The 22,956-nt window shown below is 34.1% G+C and overlaps 7 protein-coding genes across 7 annotated transcripts; 4 read left to right on the top strand and 3 right to left on the bottom strand.

Moving 5' to 3' along the window:
• Positions 1-652: 652 nt before the first annotated feature.
• Positions 653-1,171, bottom strand: Tsp_03541 (hypothetical protein). Its single transcript, XM_003379844.1, has one exon. It carries the CDS (start codon positions 1,169-1,171, stop codon positions 653-655), a length of 519 nt encoding a protein of 172 aa, XP_003379892.1.
• A 904-nt stretch (positions 1,172-2,075) lies between these two features.
• Positions 2,076-2,528, top strand: Tsp_03540 (hypothetical protein). The gene is given in 3 exon segments (XM_003379843.1): positions 2,076-2,184; positions 2,293-2,375; positions 2,394-2,528. The coding sequence occupies 3 exon segments, from the start codon at positions 2,076-2,078 to the stop codon at positions 2,526-2,528; spliced, it is 327 nt and encodes a 108-aa protein (XP_003379891.1).
• A 299-nt stretch (positions 2,529-2,827) lies between these two features.
• On the bottom strand, positions 2,828-3,355 carry Tsp_03539 (hypothetical protein). The gene has a single exon (XM_003379842.1). The coding sequence runs from the start codon at positions 3,353-3,355 to the stop codon at positions 2,828-2,830; it is 528 nt and encodes a 175-aa protein (XP_003379890.1).
• A 39-nt stretch (positions 3,356-3,394) lies between these two features.
• On the bottom strand, positions 3,395-5,733 carry Tsp_03538 (conserved hypothetical protein). Its single transcript, XM_003379841.1, has 6 exons — positions 5,708-5,733; positions 4,979-5,030; positions 4,651-4,735; positions 4,572-4,624; positions 4,258-4,326; positions 3,395-3,448 (listed from the first exon to the last, which is right to left on the bottom strand). Exons 1-6 carry the CDS (start codon positions 5,731-5,733, stop codon positions 3,395-3,397), a joined length of 339 nt encoding a protein of 112 aa, XP_003379889.1.
• A 1,589-nt stretch (positions 5,734-7,322) lies between these two features.
• Positions 7,323-13,623, top strand: Tsp_03537 (poly(A) polymerase gamma). Its single transcript, XM_003379840.1, is given in 25 exon segments — positions 7,323-7,330; positions 7,929-7,977; positions 8,120-8,151; positions 8,195-8,547; positions 8,577-8,591; positions 8,629-8,687; positions 9,046-9,066; positions 9,276-9,554; positions 9,965-10,046; positions 10,127-10,290; positions 10,350-10,461; positions 10,513-10,605; positions 10,662-10,776; positions 10,866-10,956; positions 11,015-11,135; positions 11,195-11,447; positions 11,663-11,769; positions 11,864-12,031; positions 12,088-12,293; positions 12,379-12,528; positions 12,937-13,009; positions 13,230-13,272; positions 13,283-13,354; positions 13,438-13,526; positions 13,607-13,623. The coding sequence occupies 25 exon segments, from the start codon at positions 7,323-7,325 to the stop codon at positions 13,621-13,623; spliced, it is 2,772 nt and encodes a 923-aa protein (XP_003379888.1).
• Positions 13,624-13,986: 363 nt separating this feature from the next.
• Positions 13,987-14,943, top strand: Tsp_03536 (calcium-binding protein p22). Its single transcript, XM_003379839.1, has 5 exons — positions 13,987-14,095; positions 14,163-14,235; positions 14,296-14,650; positions 14,715-14,795; positions 14,890-14,943. Exons 1-5 carry the CDS (start codon positions 13,987-13,989, stop codon positions 14,941-14,943), a joined length of 672 nt encoding a protein of 223 aa, XP_003379887.1.
• A 4,487-nt stretch (positions 14,944-19,430) lies between these two features.
• On the top strand, positions 19,431-21,662 carry Tsp_03535 (hypothetical protein). Its single transcript, XM_003379838.1, has 6 exons — positions 19,431-19,508; positions 19,579-19,610; positions 19,668-19,701; positions 20,073-20,536; positions 21,124-21,135; positions 21,215-21,662. Exons 1-6 carry the CDS (start codon positions 19,431-19,433, stop codon positions 21,660-21,662), a joined length of 1,068 nt encoding a protein of 355 aa, XP_003379886.1.
• Positions 21,663-22,956: the final 1,294 nt, after the last annotated feature.

Raw genomic sequence — 22,956 nt, 5'->3', positions numbered from 1 at the left:
GTCGTAGAAAGGTGAATCAGTGGGAATGGATGTTGGATGGGCGGGCGGCCCGTATACCTCTCTGAAAGTATTGTGGGATGAGTGGACAACGGNGTGTACAGAAATTGNATAGGTGATGGAATGGGTGATAAAAGGGTAAAAATGANTCGAACGATAAGTATAAGGATTGGCGCACGTTGCTTCCACACACACTGGATTAGGATGGTGGATGGGTGGTGGGGGAGAGTATTTATACGCCGTTTATGCAGTGGAAAATGTGGTGTTCAATTATATAACTCAGAATGGTAGCTTGATGGGTGTGGGGAGGGAAATGCCGCTATTACAGAGTAACAGATGGAGTGGATAAGACGGTACATCATTAGAATGAATGTTGGGATGGGCAGGCGGGCCGTATACCACTCTGAAAGTATTGTGGAATGAGTGGACAACGGGTGTACAGAAATTGATGGGTGATGGACTGGGGGATAAAGGGTACTGNTGNCCGAAGAATCTGGTACAAGGATTGAAGAGATGGGCTTCACAACACTGGGTGAAGGTGGTGGTTCGGTTGGTGGGTCAAAAGTATTCCACTCTGATTATGCATTGGAATTGTGGTGATCAATTATATAACTCAGAATGGGGGCTTGACGGGCGTGTGGAGGGCATGCCGCTATTACGGAGTAACAAATGGAGTTGTAAGAAGGAACATCAATGAGAATGAATTTTGGAAGGGCGGGGCGGCCGAATACCACTCTGAATGCATTGTAGGAGAAGCGGACCCCGGGTATACAACAATCGATAGATGATGGACTGGAAGTGGGTGGTTATAAATAGCGGAATCACTGGTGTGAGGATTGTCGAGGGGGTTCACAACACTGGGTAGGTTGTGGAAAGGCAGTGGGGTGGGAATTCCACTCTGATTATCCGGTGGAAATGTTGTGAGCAGAAATACAACATTGAACTTGTAATGGAGGGGTGTGGAATGAGTGAACCACTCCTTCTGAGAGGTGGATGGAGTCGTAGAAAGGTGAATAAGTGGGAATGGATGTAGGATGGGCGGGCGGCCCGTATACCTCTCTGAAAGTATTGTGGGATGAGTGGACAACGGGTGTACAGAAATTGATAGGTGATGGACTGGGGGATAACGGGTAAAGATGGCCGAATGATTAGTATAAGGATTGGCGACGGGCATCATAACACTGGGCAAGTGGTGGTTGGGTGGTGAGCGGGTATTCCACTGTGATTATGCAGCGGAATGGCGGTGATCAATTATATAACTCAGAATAGGGGCTGGACGGCCGTGTGGAGGGCATGCCGCTATTACGGAGCAACAAATGGAGTGGTAAGAAGGAACATCAATGAGAATGAATGTTGGAAGGGCGGGGCGGCCGAATACCACTCTGAATGCATTGTAGGAGAAGTGGACAGCGGGCATACAACAATCGATACATGATGGACTGGGTGTGGGTGGTTATAGATGGCCGAATTCCTGGTGTAAGGATTGTCGAGGGGGTTCACAACACTGGGTAGGTGGTGGAAAGGCAGTGGGGTGGGAGGTCCAGTCTGATTATGCGGCGGAAATGTTGTGAGCAGGAATACAATATTGAATTGGTAATGGAGGGGTGTGGAATGAGTGAACCACTCCTACTGGTTGGTGGATGGAGTCGTAGAAAGGTGAATAAGTGGGAATGGATGTTGGATGGGCGGGCGGGCCGTATACCTCTCTGAAAGTATTGTGGGATGAGTGGACAACGGGTGTACAGAAATTGATAGGTGATGGACTGGGGGATAACGGGTAAAGATAACCGAACGGTCGGTACAAGGATTGGCGGTGGGCTTCACAACTCTTGGTAAGGGGTCAATGGGTGGTGAGCGGGTATTACACTCTGATTATTCAGTGGAAATGTGGTGATGAATCATATAACTCAGAATGGATGCTTGACGGGTGTGGGGAATGCATACCGCTTTTACAGAGTAACAGACAGAGTGGTAAGAAGGTATATCATTGATAATGAATGTTGGATGGGCGGTCCGGCCGTATACCACTATAAATGCATTGCGGGATGATTGGACTGCGGGTACGCAACTGATACGTGATGGATAGGGAGAAGTCAAGTATAGATTGCCCAGTAATTGGTGTAAGGATTGGCGGTGCGGTTCACAAGCCTCGGGATGTGCAAGAGGATTGTCAGCCGGAATTCCACAGTGATTAGGAGGTGGAAGCATGGTGAGCAGGTATACAGCCCTGAATTGGGGCTGGAGGGGTGTTGAAAGGGCATCCCGCTATTATGGAGCAATGGAAGCAGTTGTAAGAACGGATATCATTGAGAAAGATTGATGGATGGGCAGGCCGGAGGTTACCACTATATATGCATTGTGGGATGAGTGGTATGAGGGTATACAACAATTTATAGATGACGGAGAGGGAGAAGGCAGGTGCAGATGGACGAGTAATTGGTGGAAGGATTGGTAGTGGGACTCGCAAGTCTCGATATGTGCTAGAGGGGAGTGGGCGGGGATTCCACTATGATTATACGGTGGAAATATAATTAGCAGGTGTGCATCACCGAATAGCTACTGGAGCGGTGTCGGTCGGGTGTAACACTCCTACTGCCTGATGGATGGAGTAGTAGAAAAAGTCTTGTGAATGGATATTGGATAGCGGCTTGACCGTATGCCACTGTGAATGCATAGCAGGATAAGTGGTCCGCGGGTATATAACAATTGATGGTTGGCGGATGGGGAGCGTGGAGGAATAGAAGGCCGAATAATTGGTGTAGGCATTGGATATGTGGTTCACAAAACTAGGTAGGTGGTGGAAGTGTAGGGGGCGGGGTTAATACTCTGATTAGGCGGTGGAAGTATGGTAAGCAGTTATACAACCCTGAATTAGTGCTAGAGGATTCGGGGGAGGGCATACCGCCGGGGGACATTCCGTTATTAAGTAGTCATTGATGGAGTGGTAAAAAGGTACATTATTGAGAAGGAATGTTGAATGGGCGGGCGGGCTGAATACCACTGTGAATCCATTGTAGGATAAGTTGAGCGCGGGTGTATAAAAATTGACGGGTGATGGGCAGGGAACGTCAGGGAATAGCAGGCCGAATGACTGGTGTCCACAATGGCAATTGTGCCCACTACACTGGGTAGGTTGTGGAGTGGTAGGGGGCCAGGATTCTACTCTGATTATGCGTTGGAAATGTGGTGTGCAGGTATACAACAATGAAGTGCAATTGTATGGATCGGCGATGGGGTTCACAAATATGAATGTGTACTTGAGGCGTGGTAGGGGGGGTATTCCACGCTGATTAGGCGGTGGACGTATGTTGAGCAAGTATACAACCCTGAATTGATGCTGGAAGGGTGTGTGACGCATTTACCTTTTGTCTTTTCTTGTTCTGTTTCGCTTAGTGCCCTATTTGCTGCGTGTCGTCCTTTTTCCACTTTTTCGTTTCTTCATTTGTCGTATCTGCAAGAATAGTAAATGTTGTATCTAAGATTTTCTCGTTTTATCACTTAGCAAAATTGAAATACTGCAGAAAGTATTTTTAAACAGATGAAATAAATCATTTTAGTTAAAGATACCGCAAACATAATATGATTGAATATACACTTTCAAGAAATAGTAACATGGATTAAAATGGAATTACTTAACGACAAAACAGAAACAGAGAACGTTTGACAACTTTGCCACTTGCCACGTAAGTTAAACAGACAAGTTCATAGTCACTGATGATCATGCAATTTTCTATTGATCGTTATTTGCATAATGCAGCGCTAGAAATCAGTTTTAGTGGATTGGAAAACTTTCAAGATGAGGAAGTAATTCTAACCTAAAGCTGAGAAATTAGGAACATTGAAAATTTATGCAAAGCGAACCGTTAATACATCAAATGCGCAATATTAAATGGAATTCATTTCAATTTTCTTGGAGAAAAAGTTCAAATGCACAGTTAATTCACTATTCAAAAATTCAGAAATGACCTTGGTATTTCAAATTCAGTCAAAATATAAACTACCTGTGGAAAAACGCCATAACAAGAAAATTGACAAATTATTTTGTTGCTTTGCCAAAACTAACCAAACAAAATCAAATCTAACCAAATCGTAACATAATATGAAAAATCAAATGTACAGTTTTACAGTGAAAAACATCTTATTTATATATTATATATTACAAACTTAAATTATTCAAATAAACTAAGGAATACCTTCACACTTTCTAATTATACTAAGCCCTGTCTCACAGAATCATCACACACAAGAAATCGCATTTACCTCTGGCCTTCTCTGGTTCTGCTTCGTGTTATCCGCATTTTCACTTTTTCTTTGCTTCATTAATTTTACCTGCAAAAATGATATTAAATCAAAACTATTCTCACATTATCACAAAGTAGAGTTACAACAAATGTAATAAGTAACATCTTTTCAATTAAAAGTTAATTATTTGAGATATCTGAGACAGGTAGAAAAATGGAATATTTTTTCAATAATTCAGGAACAGAATTCAGCGGCAACTTAACGCCACAATGAACTCAGAGAGCGTTTCTCAACGCTACCAATTGCCACGTAAGTGAAAGGAAAAATAACACCCTTACTGATGACACGGCACCTTTATAAAAATCGTTATTTGCATAGTGTTGCGCTATAAACCGGTTTTTAGTGTATTACAACTTTTTGGTGAAGATAAATTGTGACCTGCTCCGAAATATAATACGAACAGAAGAAATGCACTGGTACCTTCTACTAATGAGAACTACATGAAAATTCTGAAATGACCTTAACGTTTACAATTCAGTAAAAATATAAACTATCTGAATCATATATCCAATTGACCAGAGCTACTACACTTTAAGGGTAAACACTCAAAACGTATGTTTGAAGCGCAATACCTGAAAATGAATAACTAACGCAGAGCAGTAATGATAACGCCTTTCTCGAGTGAATATTTATTCAACAACAACAACTCTTAACGAACAGACATTTATATATAAATTACTTCCGGTTTGAATAAGGTCAACTGCTTGCAGCAACTGCCGTCGGCAATTTTCCTAATTATATTTGCATAAAGTTACTCTCGTTACGCGCCTCGCTATTTGTAGCAGTCAATTCAACGGATTTTACCAGTTCTGGATTCGACAACTATCCGACAAAAAAGTCAAAATATAAACTATCTGACAAAAATCGCCATAACAAAAACATTGACTTAAACAAAACACACCTACGCATAAGGGAATTTGAGATTTGAAAATTCAAAACTGACTACATAAATAGATTTCATGGCAAAAACTTTTCATGAAAATATCAGCACAGTAACTGTGCGTTTGACAAAATTAAGCAGACAAAAATGTAATTTGCCCAATACCTATGATAAGCTAAATTTTGAAAATATAATACGAAGCGATAATAAATTGCATAATTTCTGTATGACAAACGGCATTTTGCTGTGTTGCTCAACAGTAAATGCAATCGGCTTAGAGATATTCAACCTGTTCTGCTCACAATGAAATTCAGTGCCAAAAGCAAGAGCAAATTGAAAAATGGAATAACAAATAAGATTATCTATTTTTTGAAACTGTTCAACATTAGACTTTACGTATAATGGGAAATTGTTATTTACAAGTATTTCAACTTTTATGCTCATTAAAATCAACAAATGCTTAAATACATAAATATACATGCATTCATAAAAAAATAGCAAATGAATGTTATGATATTAATCTTTTACCTTGATGCGGTTTCTTTTACTTGCATTTTGAATACGCACCGCTACCGTCAGTCGTAAATCATTCAAATGAAATATTAACTACGGATAAAACTTTTGCTCTTTTCTCATTGGTCTGTTACATTGCAGTCCTCTTTTCAGTGATTTGGCAATCTAGATACTGTATATTACGGTACTTTTAATTATTTCCATTACCTTACTTTTACAAATAATTTTTTAAGTAATTTTTCTGTTTTCGTTCAGTGAATTTGTTAATCAGCTAATTTTCATTTAAATCGTTTGTAATATGACTAATGACGAACAATATAAATACATGAGTAAAAATTTTAAATTTAATATACAGAAAGTGAAGCTGTTTGCAGAATTAGCAAAACCCCTACAGTGAAAATATCATACGCTTTGATGGTTTGAAAAATGTAGCTATATCAGAGAAGGATGTCTGGACGAAAGAAGACTGCGCATTTTCTGTTTTTAACGTCTCACAAGAATAAACACAAAGGCGTTTCATATATTAAGGGAGGATGGTGGAGTAAAAGTACAAATCTCTGATATTTGATAGTCATTTGACCCAAATTGTATCGGCTATAAAAGGAAAGTAATCTCATCAGCAACGGCTCCTATGTCTTATGCGCTTGATTTTCTCTGCGATAACCAGTGAAATATATATAATAAGAAGAAAACAGCTAAACAGAAAGTCTTGCTTCTGTTTGAGTGTGTTTTGTACTCTGTTAGGTCAGTTGTGAGTCATTTCTAATATTAAAATTTATAATAAATCACTTTACACTCTTATTCATTCTGAAAGTCTGCCCATCATAGGTAATCGACTCTTAAACATTCAAATTGCCGCGTGGAGTCTTGTTCATGGCCCACACCATCAAAACGCAACAGAATATTGAAAAAATGAAATGTAAAACCAAAATGAAGTTAAACAAAAATCAGTAAACACGTGAAAACACTGCATTTGGAAATTCTGCCGCAAAAGAAACCAAATTACTGCATTTGTACAAATCTCAATCCAGTAGATTTTTCTTAAATCGAATTGAACTAACGGATACTTCAACCTTTCTAAATATCTCTAGTCCTGACTTATGGAATGTGAAAAAAAATAAATAACCACATATACCTTTATCGCAATATTTTGTTAAAAACACTGGGCAATCAGCAGCAATTTGTAGATCTACTTAAGTGTTCAACTAAGCAAGCTACATAACAGACGAAGCTAAATAAACATCTAACGTTAGTTGACCTAGTCTAAATTTGCATCAGAACTTCTACATGATCATGAACAATAATCATTATTTCATTAACTGAAATGCAAAATAAAAATGGTTTTCAATGAAATAAATGAAAAATATAAAACAAAGAAATATTAAATTATAAAATTAAAATTGTTATTATACGTAATAATAAAACTGTGCATTATAAAATGCAGTCGATTCAAAGCAATTTTGGCAGTGCTTTCAAATAGGCGAAGTGCCGTTATTCGAGCTATCCTAATTGTGTAAACCTAATCTAACAGTGACGTATAATATTAATTTTTCTTTCATTTTGTTTAATAATTTTTTAAAAGAAAATAATTTATCTTTTATCTGTAGTAGTACATGTAAATAAAAATATAATGCAGAAGTATATTTAAACAATCAATCATATAAATTATTGAAAAGAAAAATATATTACCTTGCTGTACTTTCGTTTTGCTGCTTCTCGTGTGCTGTTCGAAGCGTCGACGTTGAAATAAAAATGTTTACATTTTCCTGAATATAAATTTATTAAATAAGTAAAAAAATCATTTTTCCACTTCAACCAGTTACAGCAGTTTAAAATGTCGAATGCAATACTGACACGTCGACAATTCTCTCTATACTTTCTTTGATTGGTCGGTTTGTCGCGCCTTTTCTTTGATCGACAAGTGAATACAATGCATATGGTCACGCCAAATCACTGATCACCAACGCCGACAAACGCAGGAAGTTGAATGATCATAGCAGTGCAGTGCTGAAAAGTCGGCGTTAAGACGAACTAGATTTAACCAATCAAAAGGTATTGCATGCATGAATTTGTTCATTTGTTTGTTTATTATTTGCATAATTTATTGGGTTATGATTTATTTTCATTCGAAATAATATAAATGAAAATTTTAAATTTATTGAAAAATATACAATGGATTATTTTATGCTTTTTGTTTTTCAGTTTTATCTATTTTTTTAATGATACTTTATTTCAGACGAAGCGTTACTGTAAGGATTTTCATCAGACGCGATGGGGTATTCGAGGTATTTTTAATATTTTAATACATGTTATGCATTTATGTTGTCGTTAGTTTGTTATTTTTTACCGTATTACAGCGTAGTTTTGTTCTTTTAATTTTTTTTGAATGTTGCATGCTTAATGAATTATGCAATTTATAATTTGAAGTCAACGTATTGCATTACTGACAGGATCATCATGTCAAAATTTCTTTAACTTATAATTATGGTAATTTTACTTTAGGTATAGGAAATTTTTGCAACTTTGCAATCGGTGGCCCATTGACAAGGACAAGGTAACTTCGGGGCGTGATTTGGGTTCTAGAATTCGTGAAGAAGTGGTTTCGAGATTTCGTCAAGGTGAACTGACAAAATTCCCCTCAGAAGCTTACTGCGATGAAATTTTCGAAGCGCTTCGTGAAATTTCTGATGATAAGCATCGCTCTGATAATCCAGTTCCATATGAAACTGCTGTTTTCCAGAAAACTTTGTCTGAATGCCGCGAACTTACTTCAGATGATTCCTATGCTAATGTTGAGCAATCTTTACTGCAGAAGATGAAAAAAAAAGTTTTTGGTTGGCTTCCGTATTCTAGTCGTAAATTTTAGCTCGTTATTAATTTTCAGCTCAGATATTTGCCGGTTACTTATTTTTATTTTATAATATTTTATGCTTCAGTACGGTTAGCACTGCGTGCATTATTTTTGCAAGCTGCATACTTTTTTAACGAGAACAGTGTAGATTTTCTGAAAACGTTTTGTGTTGTATTGTGAACTCTCTCATTGCATCATTTATGAAATTTTTATGCTTCTTTTTGGCAAAAAAAATTAAAAATAAATTTTCATTATCTTCAAATTTTTGTCGCTCAAAATGTGTTGATGTATATGAATAAATATTATATGCAATATGGTAAATTTTTTAATGGAAACTTGAGAGTCAAGTTCTACTTTTTTAATTATTTAACGATCACCTCAATTTTTTATGTATTCTATTTTAAATGAAATGTAAGCTTTTAGTATTATATAAGTTTATTTTGAAATATTGTTTTTTCTCAATACATCTTTTTAATAATTTAATTTATTTTAATTTTATCAGTCTTCTTCTTATGATGCTGATGTAAAAACTGTACTATAGTCAACATTTGTTCCTGAATTTATTAGGTCATTAATTACTGTAGTTGGTCAGACTTAACTATGATTGTTGATGTTACCTTTTAATTGTTCATGTAATTGAGTTACTGTGTGTAGCGTGTCAAGCTTTCTGTAGTGTTTAAGTTTAGTTTTCGCGCTAGGTTTGATGTGTTTTATCAATTTATGTATCTTCAGTTCGTTGGATCGCTGCCTTTGACCTACGTAACGCCTGTAGCATACCCGTCAGTTTTAATGGTGACTACTGAAGAAGAAACAGAGCAATATGGAATTACCGCTCCCATTTCAATGGCTGATCCTACGGAATTGGATCTACGGCAGAGCGAAGAGTTGGAGCGTGTTCTGCATGAATATGGTTTATTCGAAAGTGATGCTGAGCTTACTCATCGAATGGAAGTTTTGCGCAAAGTTAATTTGTTGTTTCGACAGTGGATACGAGATTTGAGCATTCAGCGGGTAAATTCTTTATTTTTTACCATATATTGATCTATATAATCTCTTTTATGTTTTCACCTAATGATTTTAAAAAATTGTTGAAATCTTTTTTATAATAGTTGAAGGTCATTTCTTCAGTTTTTTACATTGAGTTGTAGAAAGTTTGTGTTTTTCAAAGGTGCTTCTATTTTTTCATATCATATTTTGTTAACAAGTTATTGCAGTTTCTTTTTCCTATGAAATTTTATTGCATATTTTGATAATTTTGAATCAATAAATTGATAATTTTGAATAAGAAATCAATACAATAAATAACGCGCGAGTGTGCTAATAATTCAAACTTTTACTGTTTGTTGTATTCATTAAATTTTTAAAGAGACTTCAAGGCAGTTTTGTTGAAAATGTTTTAAAATATTTATGTGATTTTTCAGAACATGCCTCCAGATGTTGCAGATTCAGTAGGCGGAAAAATCTTTACTTTTGGATCGTATCGCTTGGGTGTTCATACTCGAGGTCAGTTGTGCTTACTTTTAGTTTAGTAATTAATTAACGAGTCAGCCCATTTTTGATCTTTTATATTGTATATATTTTAGGAGCTGATATTGATACACTCTGTGTTGCACCACGTCATATACTACGAGAAGACTTTTTCACCTCATTTAAAGATCTTCTGAAAAGTCAGCCTGAGGTCAGCGAATGTCGTCCTATTGAAGAAGCATTTGTGCCTGTGATTAAATTAAAATTTGATGGAATTGAAGTAAATATATATATATATAATTTGAATACAAATTGATAAAATTACGATTTATTTTTCAGCTTGACATGGTGTTTGCTCGTTTGGCATTGAAAGAAGTTCCTGAAAATCAGAAGTTGGATGACGATGAACTTTTGAGAAATTTAGACGTGAAATGCATTCGCAGTTTGAATGGTATGTAATTGCTTTGTGAAAGTTAAGAAAGTTTGAAATTTTTTATTTCAGGTTGTCGAGTAACTGATGAAATTTTGAATTTGGTACCGAATAAAGAAACATTTCGATTGACTTTGCGCGCTATAAAATTTTGGGCTAAGCGTAGTTTTATTATTCTTTTAACATAAGCTGTTTTTTCCGTTTCGAAACTGTGCTTTCAGAAAAAGGAGTGTATTCTAATGTAGTTGGATTTCTTGGCGGTGTATCATGGGCCATGCTAGTCGCTCGAACTTGTCAGCTGTATCCGAGGGCAGCTCCTAATGTATTGGTTAATAAGTTTTTTATGATTTTTTCAAAATGGTAAGTATTTCAATGTTGACTTTTATACAAATAACTGTATCTGGTAATTTAAATGTTCATTTAAGGGAGTGGCCAAAGCCAGTTTTGTTGAAAAATTCGATTACATCTCAGAATCATGGCTACATTGGTTTTCAAGAATTAATCTGGGATCCACGGGTAAATGAGAAAATTTGAACTTCTCATGGTTTTCTTTTTCTTCAGGTTTTAATTTCAGGTAAAACAAAGTGATCGTTATCACTTAATGCCCATTATAACTCCAGCGTTCCCTCAACAGAATTCTACGTTTAACGTCTCATCTACTACTAGATCAATCTTACAGAAATTTTTGCACGAAGGTATATATATATATATGTTGTTGGATAAATTTTCTATTGCTGTTAGTTTATTTGTTTAGGTTTCTTGGTTAGCACTGAAGTTATTTGTAAAGGACTATCTTGGCCTAAACTTTTTGAACCTTCAAATTTTTTCGTCAAATACAAGCATTACATTGTGATCAGCTGCTTTGCTGCAACTAGAGCGGATCTGATAACCTGGAGTGGTCTTGTTGAATCGAAAATGAGATATTTGATTGGTCAGTTTGAGCATAATACTGGCGTTCTTTTGGCGCATGTCAATCCGGAACAGTTTTCTCCATTAGAAGAGCACGGGTGAGAATGGATTTTATTCTGTTTTTATTTTTAATTTCATATTTTCCAAAATCTCATTTTACATGATGTATTATATAATTCTTCACTTTGATCTGATAGCGTTTGAAATTTGGCGCTTAATGCAGAAATTGCGATGCTGATCACTGATGCGAACCACCATCATGCTTGATCACTTATTTATTACTCTTATTAATGATAAATATTGTTTTATTCAGAGACGGAGTTGAGTCGTTTTGGGTAGTTGGCCTGGAAATGAACAAAGAAGGCATTGGTGCGAAGAATATTGATTTGACGTCGGACATTCAAAGCTTTGTTGACAGCAGTTAGTAATAGTTACATGTTGAATGATAGATAGAATTGATACGTTGTTACGGTATATTTGGTTTTTTTTTTGCTTTTTCGTATATATTTTCTAGTAATGCGTCAAGCTTTGAATTCTGACGTTTGGAGGCAGGGGATGAAAGTGGAAGCAAAATATCGTCGACGTCGCGAATTGACTCGTATTTTACCATTGTCTGTTTTAAATCAGAATCGAGATCCAATGACAGTGGTTCGGGGACGATTTAAAAAATCTTTTGAACCCCGTAAGTTGAGATTTGAAATTTCCTTGCTATTTCTATTGGTATATTGGTTTGTTTAGAAGCTGCACAGAATGCTGCGACCAATGCGGCGGCAGGTGCTGCAGCTGTGGAATCGACTTCTAGATCGGATATTATTTCAGATAGTAATAATGGACCAACGACATCTCTGCGTTCTGAAAGTTCAGCATCAGTGGAAGATACAAGTACAACTGATGGCACATTTAGCAACAGTGATGCAAATACAAACACGGGAGAATGCAGTCCGGTAGATAATCCGTTTTTCTTTCAAAATCTGTTGTCTATATTGTACAGTGAATTAATTTCTTTTGTAATGGTGTTTACTTACATAGAAAACGTTACTCGGAAAACGTGCAGGCCAAGAGGGAAGTGCTTTTATTGTCCCTCCAGAGAAGACATCTACCTCTGCGGACATGCCCACGCAGAGCAGTTTTGAAAGTCATGATGTAAATTTGGAAAATTCGACTATAAACACTGCTAATGTATATTCTATTAGCTGATTTTTTGTATAATGTAAGCAGTGCGGTTTTCAGGAGTCGAAGGGGGAAACTACCAATTCAGTCTCTGTAAAGTTTGGAAATGAAACTTAATTTTTTCGATCACTCAAAATTTGTAACATGTAAGTGATTTTAAACGAGGAACTTTACATCCCGAGCAGTGCATTCGTCACCATTTAGACTGCTAGCACTGTTCGGCCACAGTTGGCTGCACTTTTACACCATTTCTTCATTTGTTTTGTGTGAAATGTATGGGTTAGGAAGGCTGTAGAGTCTTTAACCAGCTGTTTCGTTTTTAATTTTATTGCAGCATTTTGAAGCTGAAATTGCAGATTCAGTTTTTGAATCAGTTTCTGTTGGAATCATTATAATATTTAGAATATCTCTGTTCAGCTGCAGGCGGTCGAAGAATCGTGTCCGCAGTGCGAAAAGGATCGTCTTCTTTACGTTCATGATGAAGGAAAAAGTATATACATATATTTCTCTTTGCATGGGCTGTTTCAGGACATCTCCCTAAATGGCCTTCGTCAATCGCGCACACATGTGTATAATCTTTTGGTATTTACAATAAAATTTCAGCTCAATGCATTTGGCTGTTGTTGAATTTTGAAAGAATGAAAAAATATTCAAATATTGCCGAAAAATATTAATAAATTTTAAAAATATATTTTGAAAATCATTGCAAGTCCAATATCGTCGTGTCATCATGCAATACAAAAGTGTTGTTTTGTTATTACAGTACGTATTTACAATTATACTGTATGCGATGTAAATCTGGCGGTGATGAAATGCATTATCCTTGTACGACCAAGTTTTTAATTGAAAATTAAATTATTATTTTAAAATGCTATTTCAAAACAAGTTTTATGTACAGTATGAAGTGATTTTTTTCAGTTTCTGTTCGCAGACTTACAGTAATAAAATAACAAGCACACTACCTAATAAAGCGATCGTGCATTTAGCTTCGAAATTGTTATTCAAAGGTACGCAATTATACATTGTGAATTATTTAGATTTTCTCATAAATTTCATTTTGTTTTTTATTTTTGAATATGCTGTACAGTATACTTGTTGAAATGATCTTGTGAACCTGTTTGTTTTTTGATACGGTGATTGTTAAGTGCAAAAAAATGAAAGCTGTGGTTGAAAGTTTTTTGCGAGTATTTTTTTCTGTTTTGATGCACCGTGAAGCTGTCGTGAATAGCATTCATTCACTGATTTATAACGGTGTTGGTAAACTGGATAAACTTGTTTCTCCTATTGAAATGGGTTTATATATTTAGATTGCCGATTTTTAAAGTTTCGATGCAGTGATCAGTTTGCTTGAAACGATTGATTTATATTTTGTTTTCTTTATTATACGAATAATGAATGTATCTGTTGTCGATATGAATTGAACAAAAAAGATTTACTTGCAAATGAATTTTGTCGACTTATTAATTTATGCAAGTTGTGTTCAGGTGTTTTAAGAATAAAAATTGTCACACAATGGGAAACAATTCATCAATGCTTCGAGATGAAGAAATTCAAGAGATTCAAAAAGAGACGGGATGTAAGAGAAAATTTCAGTTGTATTTATTATTTTTCAGTTGACTGATTTGCATTCGATTTTTGTACAGTTTCTCGTAATCAAATAGTCCGTCTTTACAGTCGATTCACATCTTTGGACAAGAGTGGTTCAGGATCTCTGTGGTATGTATTCTGTGCATGAACGTTTGCTTGATTTTCCCCCTCCAATTGAAATTGTTCCAGTGTTGAAGATTTCTTACGGATCCCAGAACTGGCTATCAATCCACTCCGTGATATGATTGTGAATGCGTTCTTTTTCGAAAGGTTACCGACACCTTGGCGGGCTTCTTCTCTTGTCCAATATTGTGCTTTCCGTTATAGTGAAGACGAAGAGCGAGTTAATTTTCGCCACTTTATGCGCGTATTGGCAAGATTTCGTCCAATCAAAAAGAACAAACCGCATCCGTTGAATCGTCGGCGTGATAAATTGCGATTCGCTTTCAGCATGTACGATTTGAATCATGACGGTTTCATTACTAAAAATGAACTATTGGAAATATTGAATATGATGGTTGGAGCGCATATCAGTGCTGATCAAGTAAAATTACTTGTTTATTTATTTATTTATTTATTTGTTTGAATTATATTCAATTTATTATTAGCTCGATCGAATTGCTACGAGAACAATTACCGAAGCTGACAAAGACGGCGATGGGATGATCTCTTTTGAAGAATTTTGCGAAGTATATCATTTTCGATAATGCATATAGAAATTAAAAGCACTTTGTTGAAAATTTTTACATTATGATTGTTGTTTTGATCGATTTTGCATTCTAGGCAATGGAAAAGACAAATATTGAACAGAAAATGTCCATAAGATTTCTTCATTGAAAATGATTTCCACGCAAAAATCTTTGGTATGTTTGCAAAGATATTAGGCGATTGTTTTTCTCGATGCTTTGTTTGTTTAAAATTTTATCAACTGAAAATATTGTTTACGATTGTATTGTTTGACAACTTTAGATAAGAGTGAAAATTTTATCAATAAATTGTCTATTGGCGTTGTTTATTATATGTTTTCTTTTTATTCAATTTTAATTTTAATTAATTGGAAAAACTGATTTGAAATGAGTTCAGTTTGCTCATTTTTTTTCTAGCTTCAGCTGAACAATAATAAATAATACAATGTACAGTGCGTATAAATATATTCTTTTGTTTGAAATGGTCTTTTATTATGATCGTCAACAACAACTTTAATTACTTCAACCAAGCAACGCAATGAAAGGTGTGTTTTGTTTGCATTGCATTTTTTAAAATTTGAATTCGTACGATTCGATTGACCCAGTTTTTATATTTTTCGGGTCTGTCGTGTCCATCAAACTGACTGACGCTGTGGAAAAATGCCAACACTGAACAGGACCGTTCGTGAAGATTTAATCAAATTTGGTTTTTCATTTTATCACCTCTGACGTTTGGCATGTTTTTTTTTCACTCGACAACAAACAGCTATATAACGAATTGAAAATTGACGACCAAGTAAATAGTTATTGTTGTTTTTATTTATTTTTTTTCAGACTGAATATTAATAATAATTGTACTATGCGTCTGGTTGATGAACAGTACATTTGGCAAATGGCCAAACAATTGCTTAATTGTTTCAACAGTACAATTGTACAGTATAACTTTTTGTAGAGGTCTTTTTTTTGGTTGTATTGATGACAAAGAAAAGGTTGAAAAAGCTTACGTCTGGGCTGTTGTTGTTGTTGACAAAAGCAGAAATATTTATTTGTGTGCAATTCGTATCAGCAGAATCGAAGGTAAGAGCTGTTGCGTAATTGTGGTTTGATGATTAAAAAAAATTTCACAGACAGCAAAATTTGATCAATCTCTTGACGTCTTCAGTTTCTTCGATTGCAAACAAGTTAGTTAGTTATTCGATTTCAATAGTTCGTCTTCGATGACTTTGGAATTTGGTTTTTTTAAATCATCTTTGCTACTGGGTGATATGTATATTTTATTTGGCTTAAAAAAAATTTTTTTTTCAACTAAATTATTATTCTGCTCAAATATCCATCATTTGTCCAACTTCGTCAACGGTTGAGAATTGTTTGGGGTGGGGGTAGTTAGCCAGTAACTGATTGATCGACTGGTTTTAGAAAACTTATGTATTTTCTGTAAAGTTCACGGTCAGTTGTTGTTGTTGTTGGTGTGGAACTTTAAATTGAGCCAGTTTCTTTGTTTGGACACGCCCTAAGTAGATTATTTTCTTTTTTTTTGAAAAATAAATCTTTTCTATTATTGTTCATTTGATTTTTAATTTAAATTTATTAATTTTTTTTGTAACTTTTCGAAATGAAAGATTATTTTTTTTTGTACAGAAGTGAGTTATTTTTTTCAGTTTTCAAAATTTGATTTTGTTTTATTAAAGTTGAATTTAATGTTCTTTTTTTTGTGCACAACAATTATACGGCATGCTTGTTGAACTGTGAAATTTGCAGATTTGCGAACTGTTGTAACTGCCGGTGATGCTGCCCGTATCCGGCTTTCTGTCATTGATATCTTTCTCATTTTGGTATAGTCAAAATTGGACTAGATTTTTCTTCATCATTGTCAGTTTCCAATATTGTGTAAATGTTCTGTACTTATTATCCAACAGCAGTTGTAACTGATGATTATTATAATGATGATGATTGCCGGCAATGACCGATGTGACCATCAGAGATGGTCAAGTGGTCAGTTTAGATTGCGCGTAACATTTGCAATTCGGACATGATTGTCAATGACGGTGTTTATTTACCGGCGTCGTTGTTGGCTTTTTCTCGTCTGTCTCGTTGTAGTTTTATTCTGTCAGTTCAAGCATTGCATGCTTTGTTGCTTGTTCTGCTGGCTGCTTTTGCTCTGCTTGCTCTGCTTGCTTGCTTGCTTGCCTGCTTGCTCTCTTTCTCTATTTATCATTCTCTCTTTTCTTTCTTCCATTTCCTTATTGCCTGCCATTTTCAAGTTGCTTACTTTTGCAACAACTGCACCAGCACGGCAGGCCAAAGCAAAATCATATTTATTATTATTAATATTATTATTTAACTACACCAACTGACTCTGTTGTTGTTGTTGTTAATAGCAGTGTTTATTCTGTTTGTTGTGGCGACAATTGGAGAGAACAACATCCAGTACTTTTTTTTTATCATTTGCATTATTTATCGAAAAAAATTGATAAAACCATGACGCTTACATCATCATCGAAACGTAGAAAGGTATTTACCTATTCTTTGATTTATTATTTGAAAAAATGTCATTCTTATTCTTGTCATCAATTTTTATTGTAATTATTTAAATTTATTGTGATGACATGAGATAATTTTGTTCAAACATTGTGACCACAATCATTTCATTTCATTGATGCAATTTTTTTGAGCGAAAAATAACAAACAAACGAGCAAAATTTTTTGTTAATGCTTCCCTTTACTACTATTTATTCATTCATTCATTCGAGCAGATTTGCTTCATTTTCAACTTTTTACTTTTCATTCATCTTCATTTGTGTGTACAAATCACTCGTCGGTTTCATTGGTCGTTACAGTAGTTTTATATTTATGCAAATTATTGCAATGATATGTTCTGTTTTTGGGTTCGCTTGAGAAAGCAGACAAATGATAAATGGATTCTTATGTGAAAATGGCTCATTTATTCATTTATTTATTTATTTATTTAGCTTAGATGATCTGAACTCATTTGTTCGTTATTCAGAAGAAGATAATCTAGATAAGAAATGAGATTGTCATCTCGAGCTTTAGCATATTGGTGCAATTGTTAGCATTTTTATGTTCACGACGTTTACTTGAACCTGGATGGACGGAAATGATTTTGAAAGTAATTTTGCTTCATCCTTACGTCTAGTATTAGTATATCAATTGCAATGCTAATACTAGTAATAATAATATTAATGCTTTTTAGAAATGTTTGTTTTTATTCATTTTATATTGACCTTTCAAAGAATAAAGTGAACGTAATAAAAATTTATTAGTGATAAAAATTTTCTTAAACGACTATCAAATTGAATAATGGAGACGTTTGTGTGTTGCTTGTTTTGAAGTTGAAAGAGAAAAAAAAGGTAATTTTTAAATTTAATGAGAATTTAAACACGTATGGTTTAAAGTACTGATGATGAAGATGGTGCTAAAATCAGGACGACGACTGTCGGTTCAACTAAAACTTGTTTCACAGAAAAGTTTCACTGACGCTTTTCATTATTCCAATTCTCTCAAGTATTATATATGCAAGCAATTGATACATACGCTCGATGTATATATATATATATATATATATATATATACATAATTTTTATAGCAATGCATAGAAGTGAGATATATGATTCTGCTTAGAATATCATTTTTCTTTGCTGTTACTTCATCACTTGAAACATTTTTGCAATTTCCTCCAACAAATTATAACAAAAGTGAACATTTGCTGCTATTCTGCATTATGCTTTTGGTTTTTTGTTTAAATTCTTTTTTTCCCATTTTGCTACTTACTACTGTTCCTCTTTTGCTTCTTTCTTTACTTGATGATAAGTTATATTTTTCTTTTGTTCTAGTTTTTTCTTCAAATTTCGATATCGTTATGCAAATTTTATTGTTATCATATTTGTTTTACGTTTTCAAATTTTGTCTTGATTTTGAAATATTGACCTTCTTGAAAAGTTTCATTTTTCCACTTTTTTTCTTTCAAAAAAGAAAAAGCCTGCGGAAAATATGCTTCGGATTATGAATTTTTCTTCCCAACAAAAGAATATCATTGTGGGTTTTATTACATTTTCTTCTTTTTCATATTCGTGCATCATATTAATCGGTGACTGTAGGTTCTTCTTATTAATCGTTGCCCGTGTATTATTTAATTATCAAATTTTTCTTCAATTTCCACCGATATATACATATATGTATTGTAAATATTATTTATTGGAATTGATTGCTATATGTTTTCGTGATAAAAAATAATTATACGCATGTATGTATAAAAATTCTAGTACGTATAAATGTGAAGCATTATTTATCGAGAAATTCAATCAACCGAATTAAATGTTGTTGAACTGTTATTATAATATTTGATAATAGGCGTGGAAAAAAGAATATTTTTCCATAGTTTGTTTATATGATTATCATTTTTATATTTATGATTGTTTTCACGTGGCATTTTTGCAGTGATAAATAATTTTTCATGAGTTGATTTTTGAAAAATAATTTTTCCAAATTACGGCTTTATATATTTATTTATTGCAAGCATATTTGCAATTTGAGTACTTTTTGAGAAAAAAAAATTTTTTTTTAATCACCTTGTATTATTGATTGTCTTTTTGTGAAATCATTGTGCATTGCCGTCCGTATATGTTGAACGATTTGCGTCACGTGCTTTCGCATCGAACCAGTTGCTGGCTAACCGACAACCCAGTGGCAAAATTAACCGTACATTTTTCCAATTGTAGTAGATGGGCAATCGATGCTTGGCTTATTTATTTATTTTAATAATTTTCAGCAATTTTTAAATTGTTATTTTAATATATGTCGGTGTGTATTCTATTCTATTCTATTCTATTTTATTTTATTATTTTTGCATATTTTTAGTGTTGTTAATCAAATTGTTGAGATTGTGATTCGAGTGTTTCCGTTTGCAGAAAAATGAACTCGTATTTTACGATCGAAATTTAATCCAAAAGTAAAATATCAAAAGCAAGCAGGATTGAACGGCATTGATGATGATTAAAGCCCATTTTGCCATCTTCTGACGCGCTTGCTTTTTAATGTACTTGTCGCGCATCGTCTTTAATTGAAAATCTTGCACATATTTTTACAATTAGTCAATATTCTTTCTCTATCCAGCCATCCATCCTGTCCATCTATCTTAGTGAATAGAGGAGAAAATTAACTATTATATTGTCAATTGTAAAATTATTAATTATCATCAGAAAGAAATTGTTGTTCTTTCATATTATTTGATTATATAATTGATTGCAAGTATATTATATCTAGATTGGTTTGAGAAGTCGTAGTTGTCGTGGTCTTTTTGATGATGATGGTGATGATAATATAAGTGGTGAAGTGAATTTGACAGCAATGGCCGTTGATCACCACCATGCAGCCGGATCTCAGCAGAATCGACTCGAATTACCGGAAGAGGAAATATTCAAAGTTGAACTGATGTACAGCAGTCGAACCAGTCAAGCGTTCGTTTGTCCGTGTTTGGCAAATTTGTATGTGTATAAAAAATTTTCAACGACACCTACACCAACATCAACGACACTGACAAGCAAGCTATTAGCTGAATCCAGAAATGACAGTTGGGATCTGTTCGTCACAGGTATCCCAGTATTGGTGCTCGATTCCAACCAGTCGTCGCCACAGGAAACAACGTCGGTAGTACAATTGCAAATTCGGGTTGCCGAATACGGGACCGGCTTTACACTTTGGAAGCATAATTTGTCATCATTCAGTCGGTATGCTAATTTATTTTTTGTAAATTTCTTTTATCATTTGCACGCACTTTACAAACACACTACTAACATGTCACCTTTTAATTATTTTCTTACTGTAGGTATGTATTCTATTTCACGTTATGATTCGATTTGTATTTAATTTTTTTCAAATCTTCTCTACAGAAAAGTATTTTCCGAAAAGACCCTTTTTCAATATTGACCATAATAAGTAAACAGAAACAACATTTGTCACTTAAATTTTACTTTACCTTTTCAATTATTATTAATAAAAGCAAAATGATGAATAAATTGTAAAATGGAAAAATATATTCTTCAGAATTCTTTTGCTTGCTTTCTTTTCTATTTTTCCTCAAACATTTATTTGTTGGAAAAGTGGTTTGTTTACTTAGTTCCAATATTGAATGTATTAATATTTTCTTCTATTTGATTTATCCAAACTTGCAATCTATTTGTTCACTGATTGATCATTCAAAGTGGACAACAACTCTTAATAAACAATTAATTATTCTCTTTGCAGATTGTTCTTGAGAAAAGCAATTCAATCAAAATTTTCAATTCAATTTTATAACATCTAATTTTATTTACAGTTCAACAGACACGTTTCTATTTATTTTGATGAGATTTTTCAAATTCTTATAGTATTAAATTATCCAAAGAAAAAAATGTACATGCTTTCAGTTACTGTGCGGTAGATTCGAGTTTCCATACAATGTTCATCGGCACTGAAGGTGGCTACCAGACTACTGTTGGTATTAGTTTTGATCATTCACCGTCGGCTAGGAAATTTTACCAACAGTTGAGGATTTTACAATCGAGCATATCCCGCAACGGTGGTTCATCTACAACGGTTACAAGGCTCTATTTGCCTTCGTCTCAAGACTCGTCCATGTCCATGACCAGCGGTTCGATAATACGTTCCATGCCAGCTCCGGGCAAGCAGACCATTTCTGCACCGTGCTGTTTTCGGCATATCACATCGTTGAGACCGTCGGATTTGGCCACGTCGGTCGATATGATCGGCTCTTCCATGGTATCCCAATTCGATCGCAACACTTTGCGTCGTAATATTTCCCGAGGCACTCGTTCTTATTCCAATTTGTACGATTCCAAAGACGCCTTTCTATAAAAATTTATCTATTATGCAAATTTTCCATTTTTCTTCGCATCAATAATTAATTCTATCAATTGTTTGCCATTTGTTACAATTTAACATGTTTTACGAGAGAAATTACTTTTAGATGTGAAGAAAAAAAATTCTTTTATTTTCCCACTCTTGACCGTTGGACTGTATTTATGGACAGACAAGATTTGTTTACATGTTGAAGTATTATTATTAAAAAGTTTGTTTCTGCTGATGACGCACAAGATGAATATTATTGATCGGCGACGAATTTTCCTTCCATTTTCTTTTATTCAGATGCTTGTTTTCAACTTCAGCTTTGTGTAATGCAGTTAACCCTTCGATTGATGCAAATCAACAGGACACATTGCCAACTTCAATGCTGCTAGACGATTGAATCGACTGTTGATCGTGCTCATTGAAAATTTTTATGATTCTCCAATAGCGAAAGAGCATTTTATTTATCAAAATTGGTTAAAGTTATATATTTCCATTTGGAAATATTTTTGACTGTTGTAATTGATTGTTTCAGATTTATTATTTGTATTCAGAGAAAAATGCCTCACGATCGACCAAATATTTGTTTATCAGAATATCGAATGAGTGATTAATTTTCTTCTTCACATTTCGATTGATTGGTTAATTGAATTTTTCATTGCTGAATTCAACAGGATGACTGGATACAGAAATCGGCAATTGTCGGCCAGATTGGTTCATTTTGCATGCTTTGCACTTCGGAACGTTGTTGTTGTTAATGGAAGATCAATTTTGCATCAAGCTGTATTAATAGAAGACATTTTTTGTAATGGAAATCGATTTCCATTACATCTTTTTTCCTCAACACAATCAACTATTTCAAAGGTAATTCAAACTTGTTGCTATCTGTATTGATTTATTTATTTATTAGTTATTTTATTTGTTTAATTAATAATTTAGTATTTCACTTTGAAAAAAAAAGAAAATCTAAATTGAATAATTTAAAGTATGTTTATTGCTTTATTTAAGTTGAACGAGTAAAAGTTAAGTTCCAACTGGTAATCGTAAAATGATTTTCAAGAATTATTAACACTGTGTTTTTGACCGTTGTTATTGGTGTTTTGTTTTGTAAATAGAATTCAAGGTCACTGTTAACAGCAGAATAATAATGTACAGTTGTGATTTGCAAGAATATATATGTAAAAAATCGCGATGAAGTGAAAATGAATGTACAGTGCTTTCTTGCTTGTTTATTTTATTGTATTTTTAAAAGCAGTTGAATTATTGGATTTGAATAAATTTAAATTAATATTAAAAGTTGAAC

This window comes from Trichinella spiralis (assembly GCF_000181795.1).
Source record: "Trichinella spiralis strain ISS 195 chromosome Unknown Scfld2, whole genome shotgun sequence".
Lineage (NCBI taxonomy): Eukaryota > Metazoa > Nematoda > Enoplea > Trichinellida > Trichinellidae > Trichinella > Trichinella spiralis.
This window is presented reverse-complemented; position numbering and strand designations above follow the sequence as displayed.

Excerpts from the sequence above, each read along its gene's own strand:
- Tsp_03541 (XM_003379844.1), bottom strand. The coding sequence starts at position 1,171 with ATGCCCGTCGCCAATCCTTATACTAATCATTCGGCCATCTTTACCCGT.
- Tsp_03540 (XM_003379843.1), top strand. The coding sequence starts at position 2,076 with ATGGATAGGGAGAAGTCAAGTATAGATTGCCCAGTAATTGGTGTAAGG. Across the intron at positions 2,185-2,292 it reads TTGTCAGCCGGAATTCCACA|AACGGATATCATTGAGAAAG; the intron begins GTGATTAGGAGG and ends AGCAGTTGTAAG.
- Tsp_03539 (XM_003379842.1), bottom strand. The coding sequence starts at position 3,355 with ATGCGTCACACACCCTTCCAGCATCAATTCAGGGTTGTATACTTGCTC.
- Tsp_03538 (XM_003379841.1), bottom strand. The coding sequence starts at position 5,733 with ATGCAAGTAAAAGAAACCGCATCAAG. Across the intron at positions 4,736-4,978 it reads TGACCTTATTCAAACCGGAA|TTCTCATTAGTAGAAGGTAC; the intron begins GTAATTTATATA and ends ATTTTCATGTAG. Across the intron at positions 4,327-4,571 it reads GTGCCGTGTCATCAGTAAGG|GTAAAATTAATGAAGCAAAG; the intron begins GTGTTATTTTTC and ends TCATTTTTGCAG.
- Tsp_03537 (XM_003379840.1), top strand. Across the intron at positions 10,606-10,661 it reads AAAATTTTGGGCTAAGCGTA|AAAAAGGAGTGTATTCTAAT; the intron begins GTTTTATTATTC and ends CTGTGCTTTCAG. Across the intron at positions 12,032-12,087 it reads TAAAAAATCTTTTGAACCCC|AAGCTGCACAGAATGCTGCG; the intron begins GTAAGTTGAGAT and ends TGGTTTGTTTAG.
- Tsp_03536 (XM_003379839.1), top strand. The coding sequence starts at position 13,987 with ATGCAAGTTGTGTTCAGGTGTTTTAAGAATAAAAATTGTCACACAATG. Across the intron at positions 14,096-14,162 it reads GATTCAAAAAGAGACGGGAT|TTTCTCGTAATCAAATAGTC; the intron begins GTAAGAGAAAAT and ends ATTTTTGTACAG. Across the intron at positions 14,236-14,295 it reads AGTGGTTCAGGATCTCTGTG|TGTTGAAGATTTCTTACGGA; the intron begins GTATGTATTCTG and ends AAATTGTTCCAG.
- Tsp_03535 (XM_003379838.1), top strand. The coding sequence starts at position 19,431 with ATGTTGAACGATTTGCGTCACGTGCTTTCGCATCGAACCAGTTGCTGG. Across the intron at positions 19,509-19,578 it reads ACCCAGTGGCAAAATTAACC|CAATTTTTAAATTGTTATTT; the intron begins GTACATTTTTCC and ends AATAATTTTCAG. Across the intron at positions 19,702-20,072 it reads TTGTTGAGATTGTGATTCGA|ATTGGTTTGAGAAGTCGTAG; the intron begins GTGTTTCCGTTT and ends TATTATATCTAG.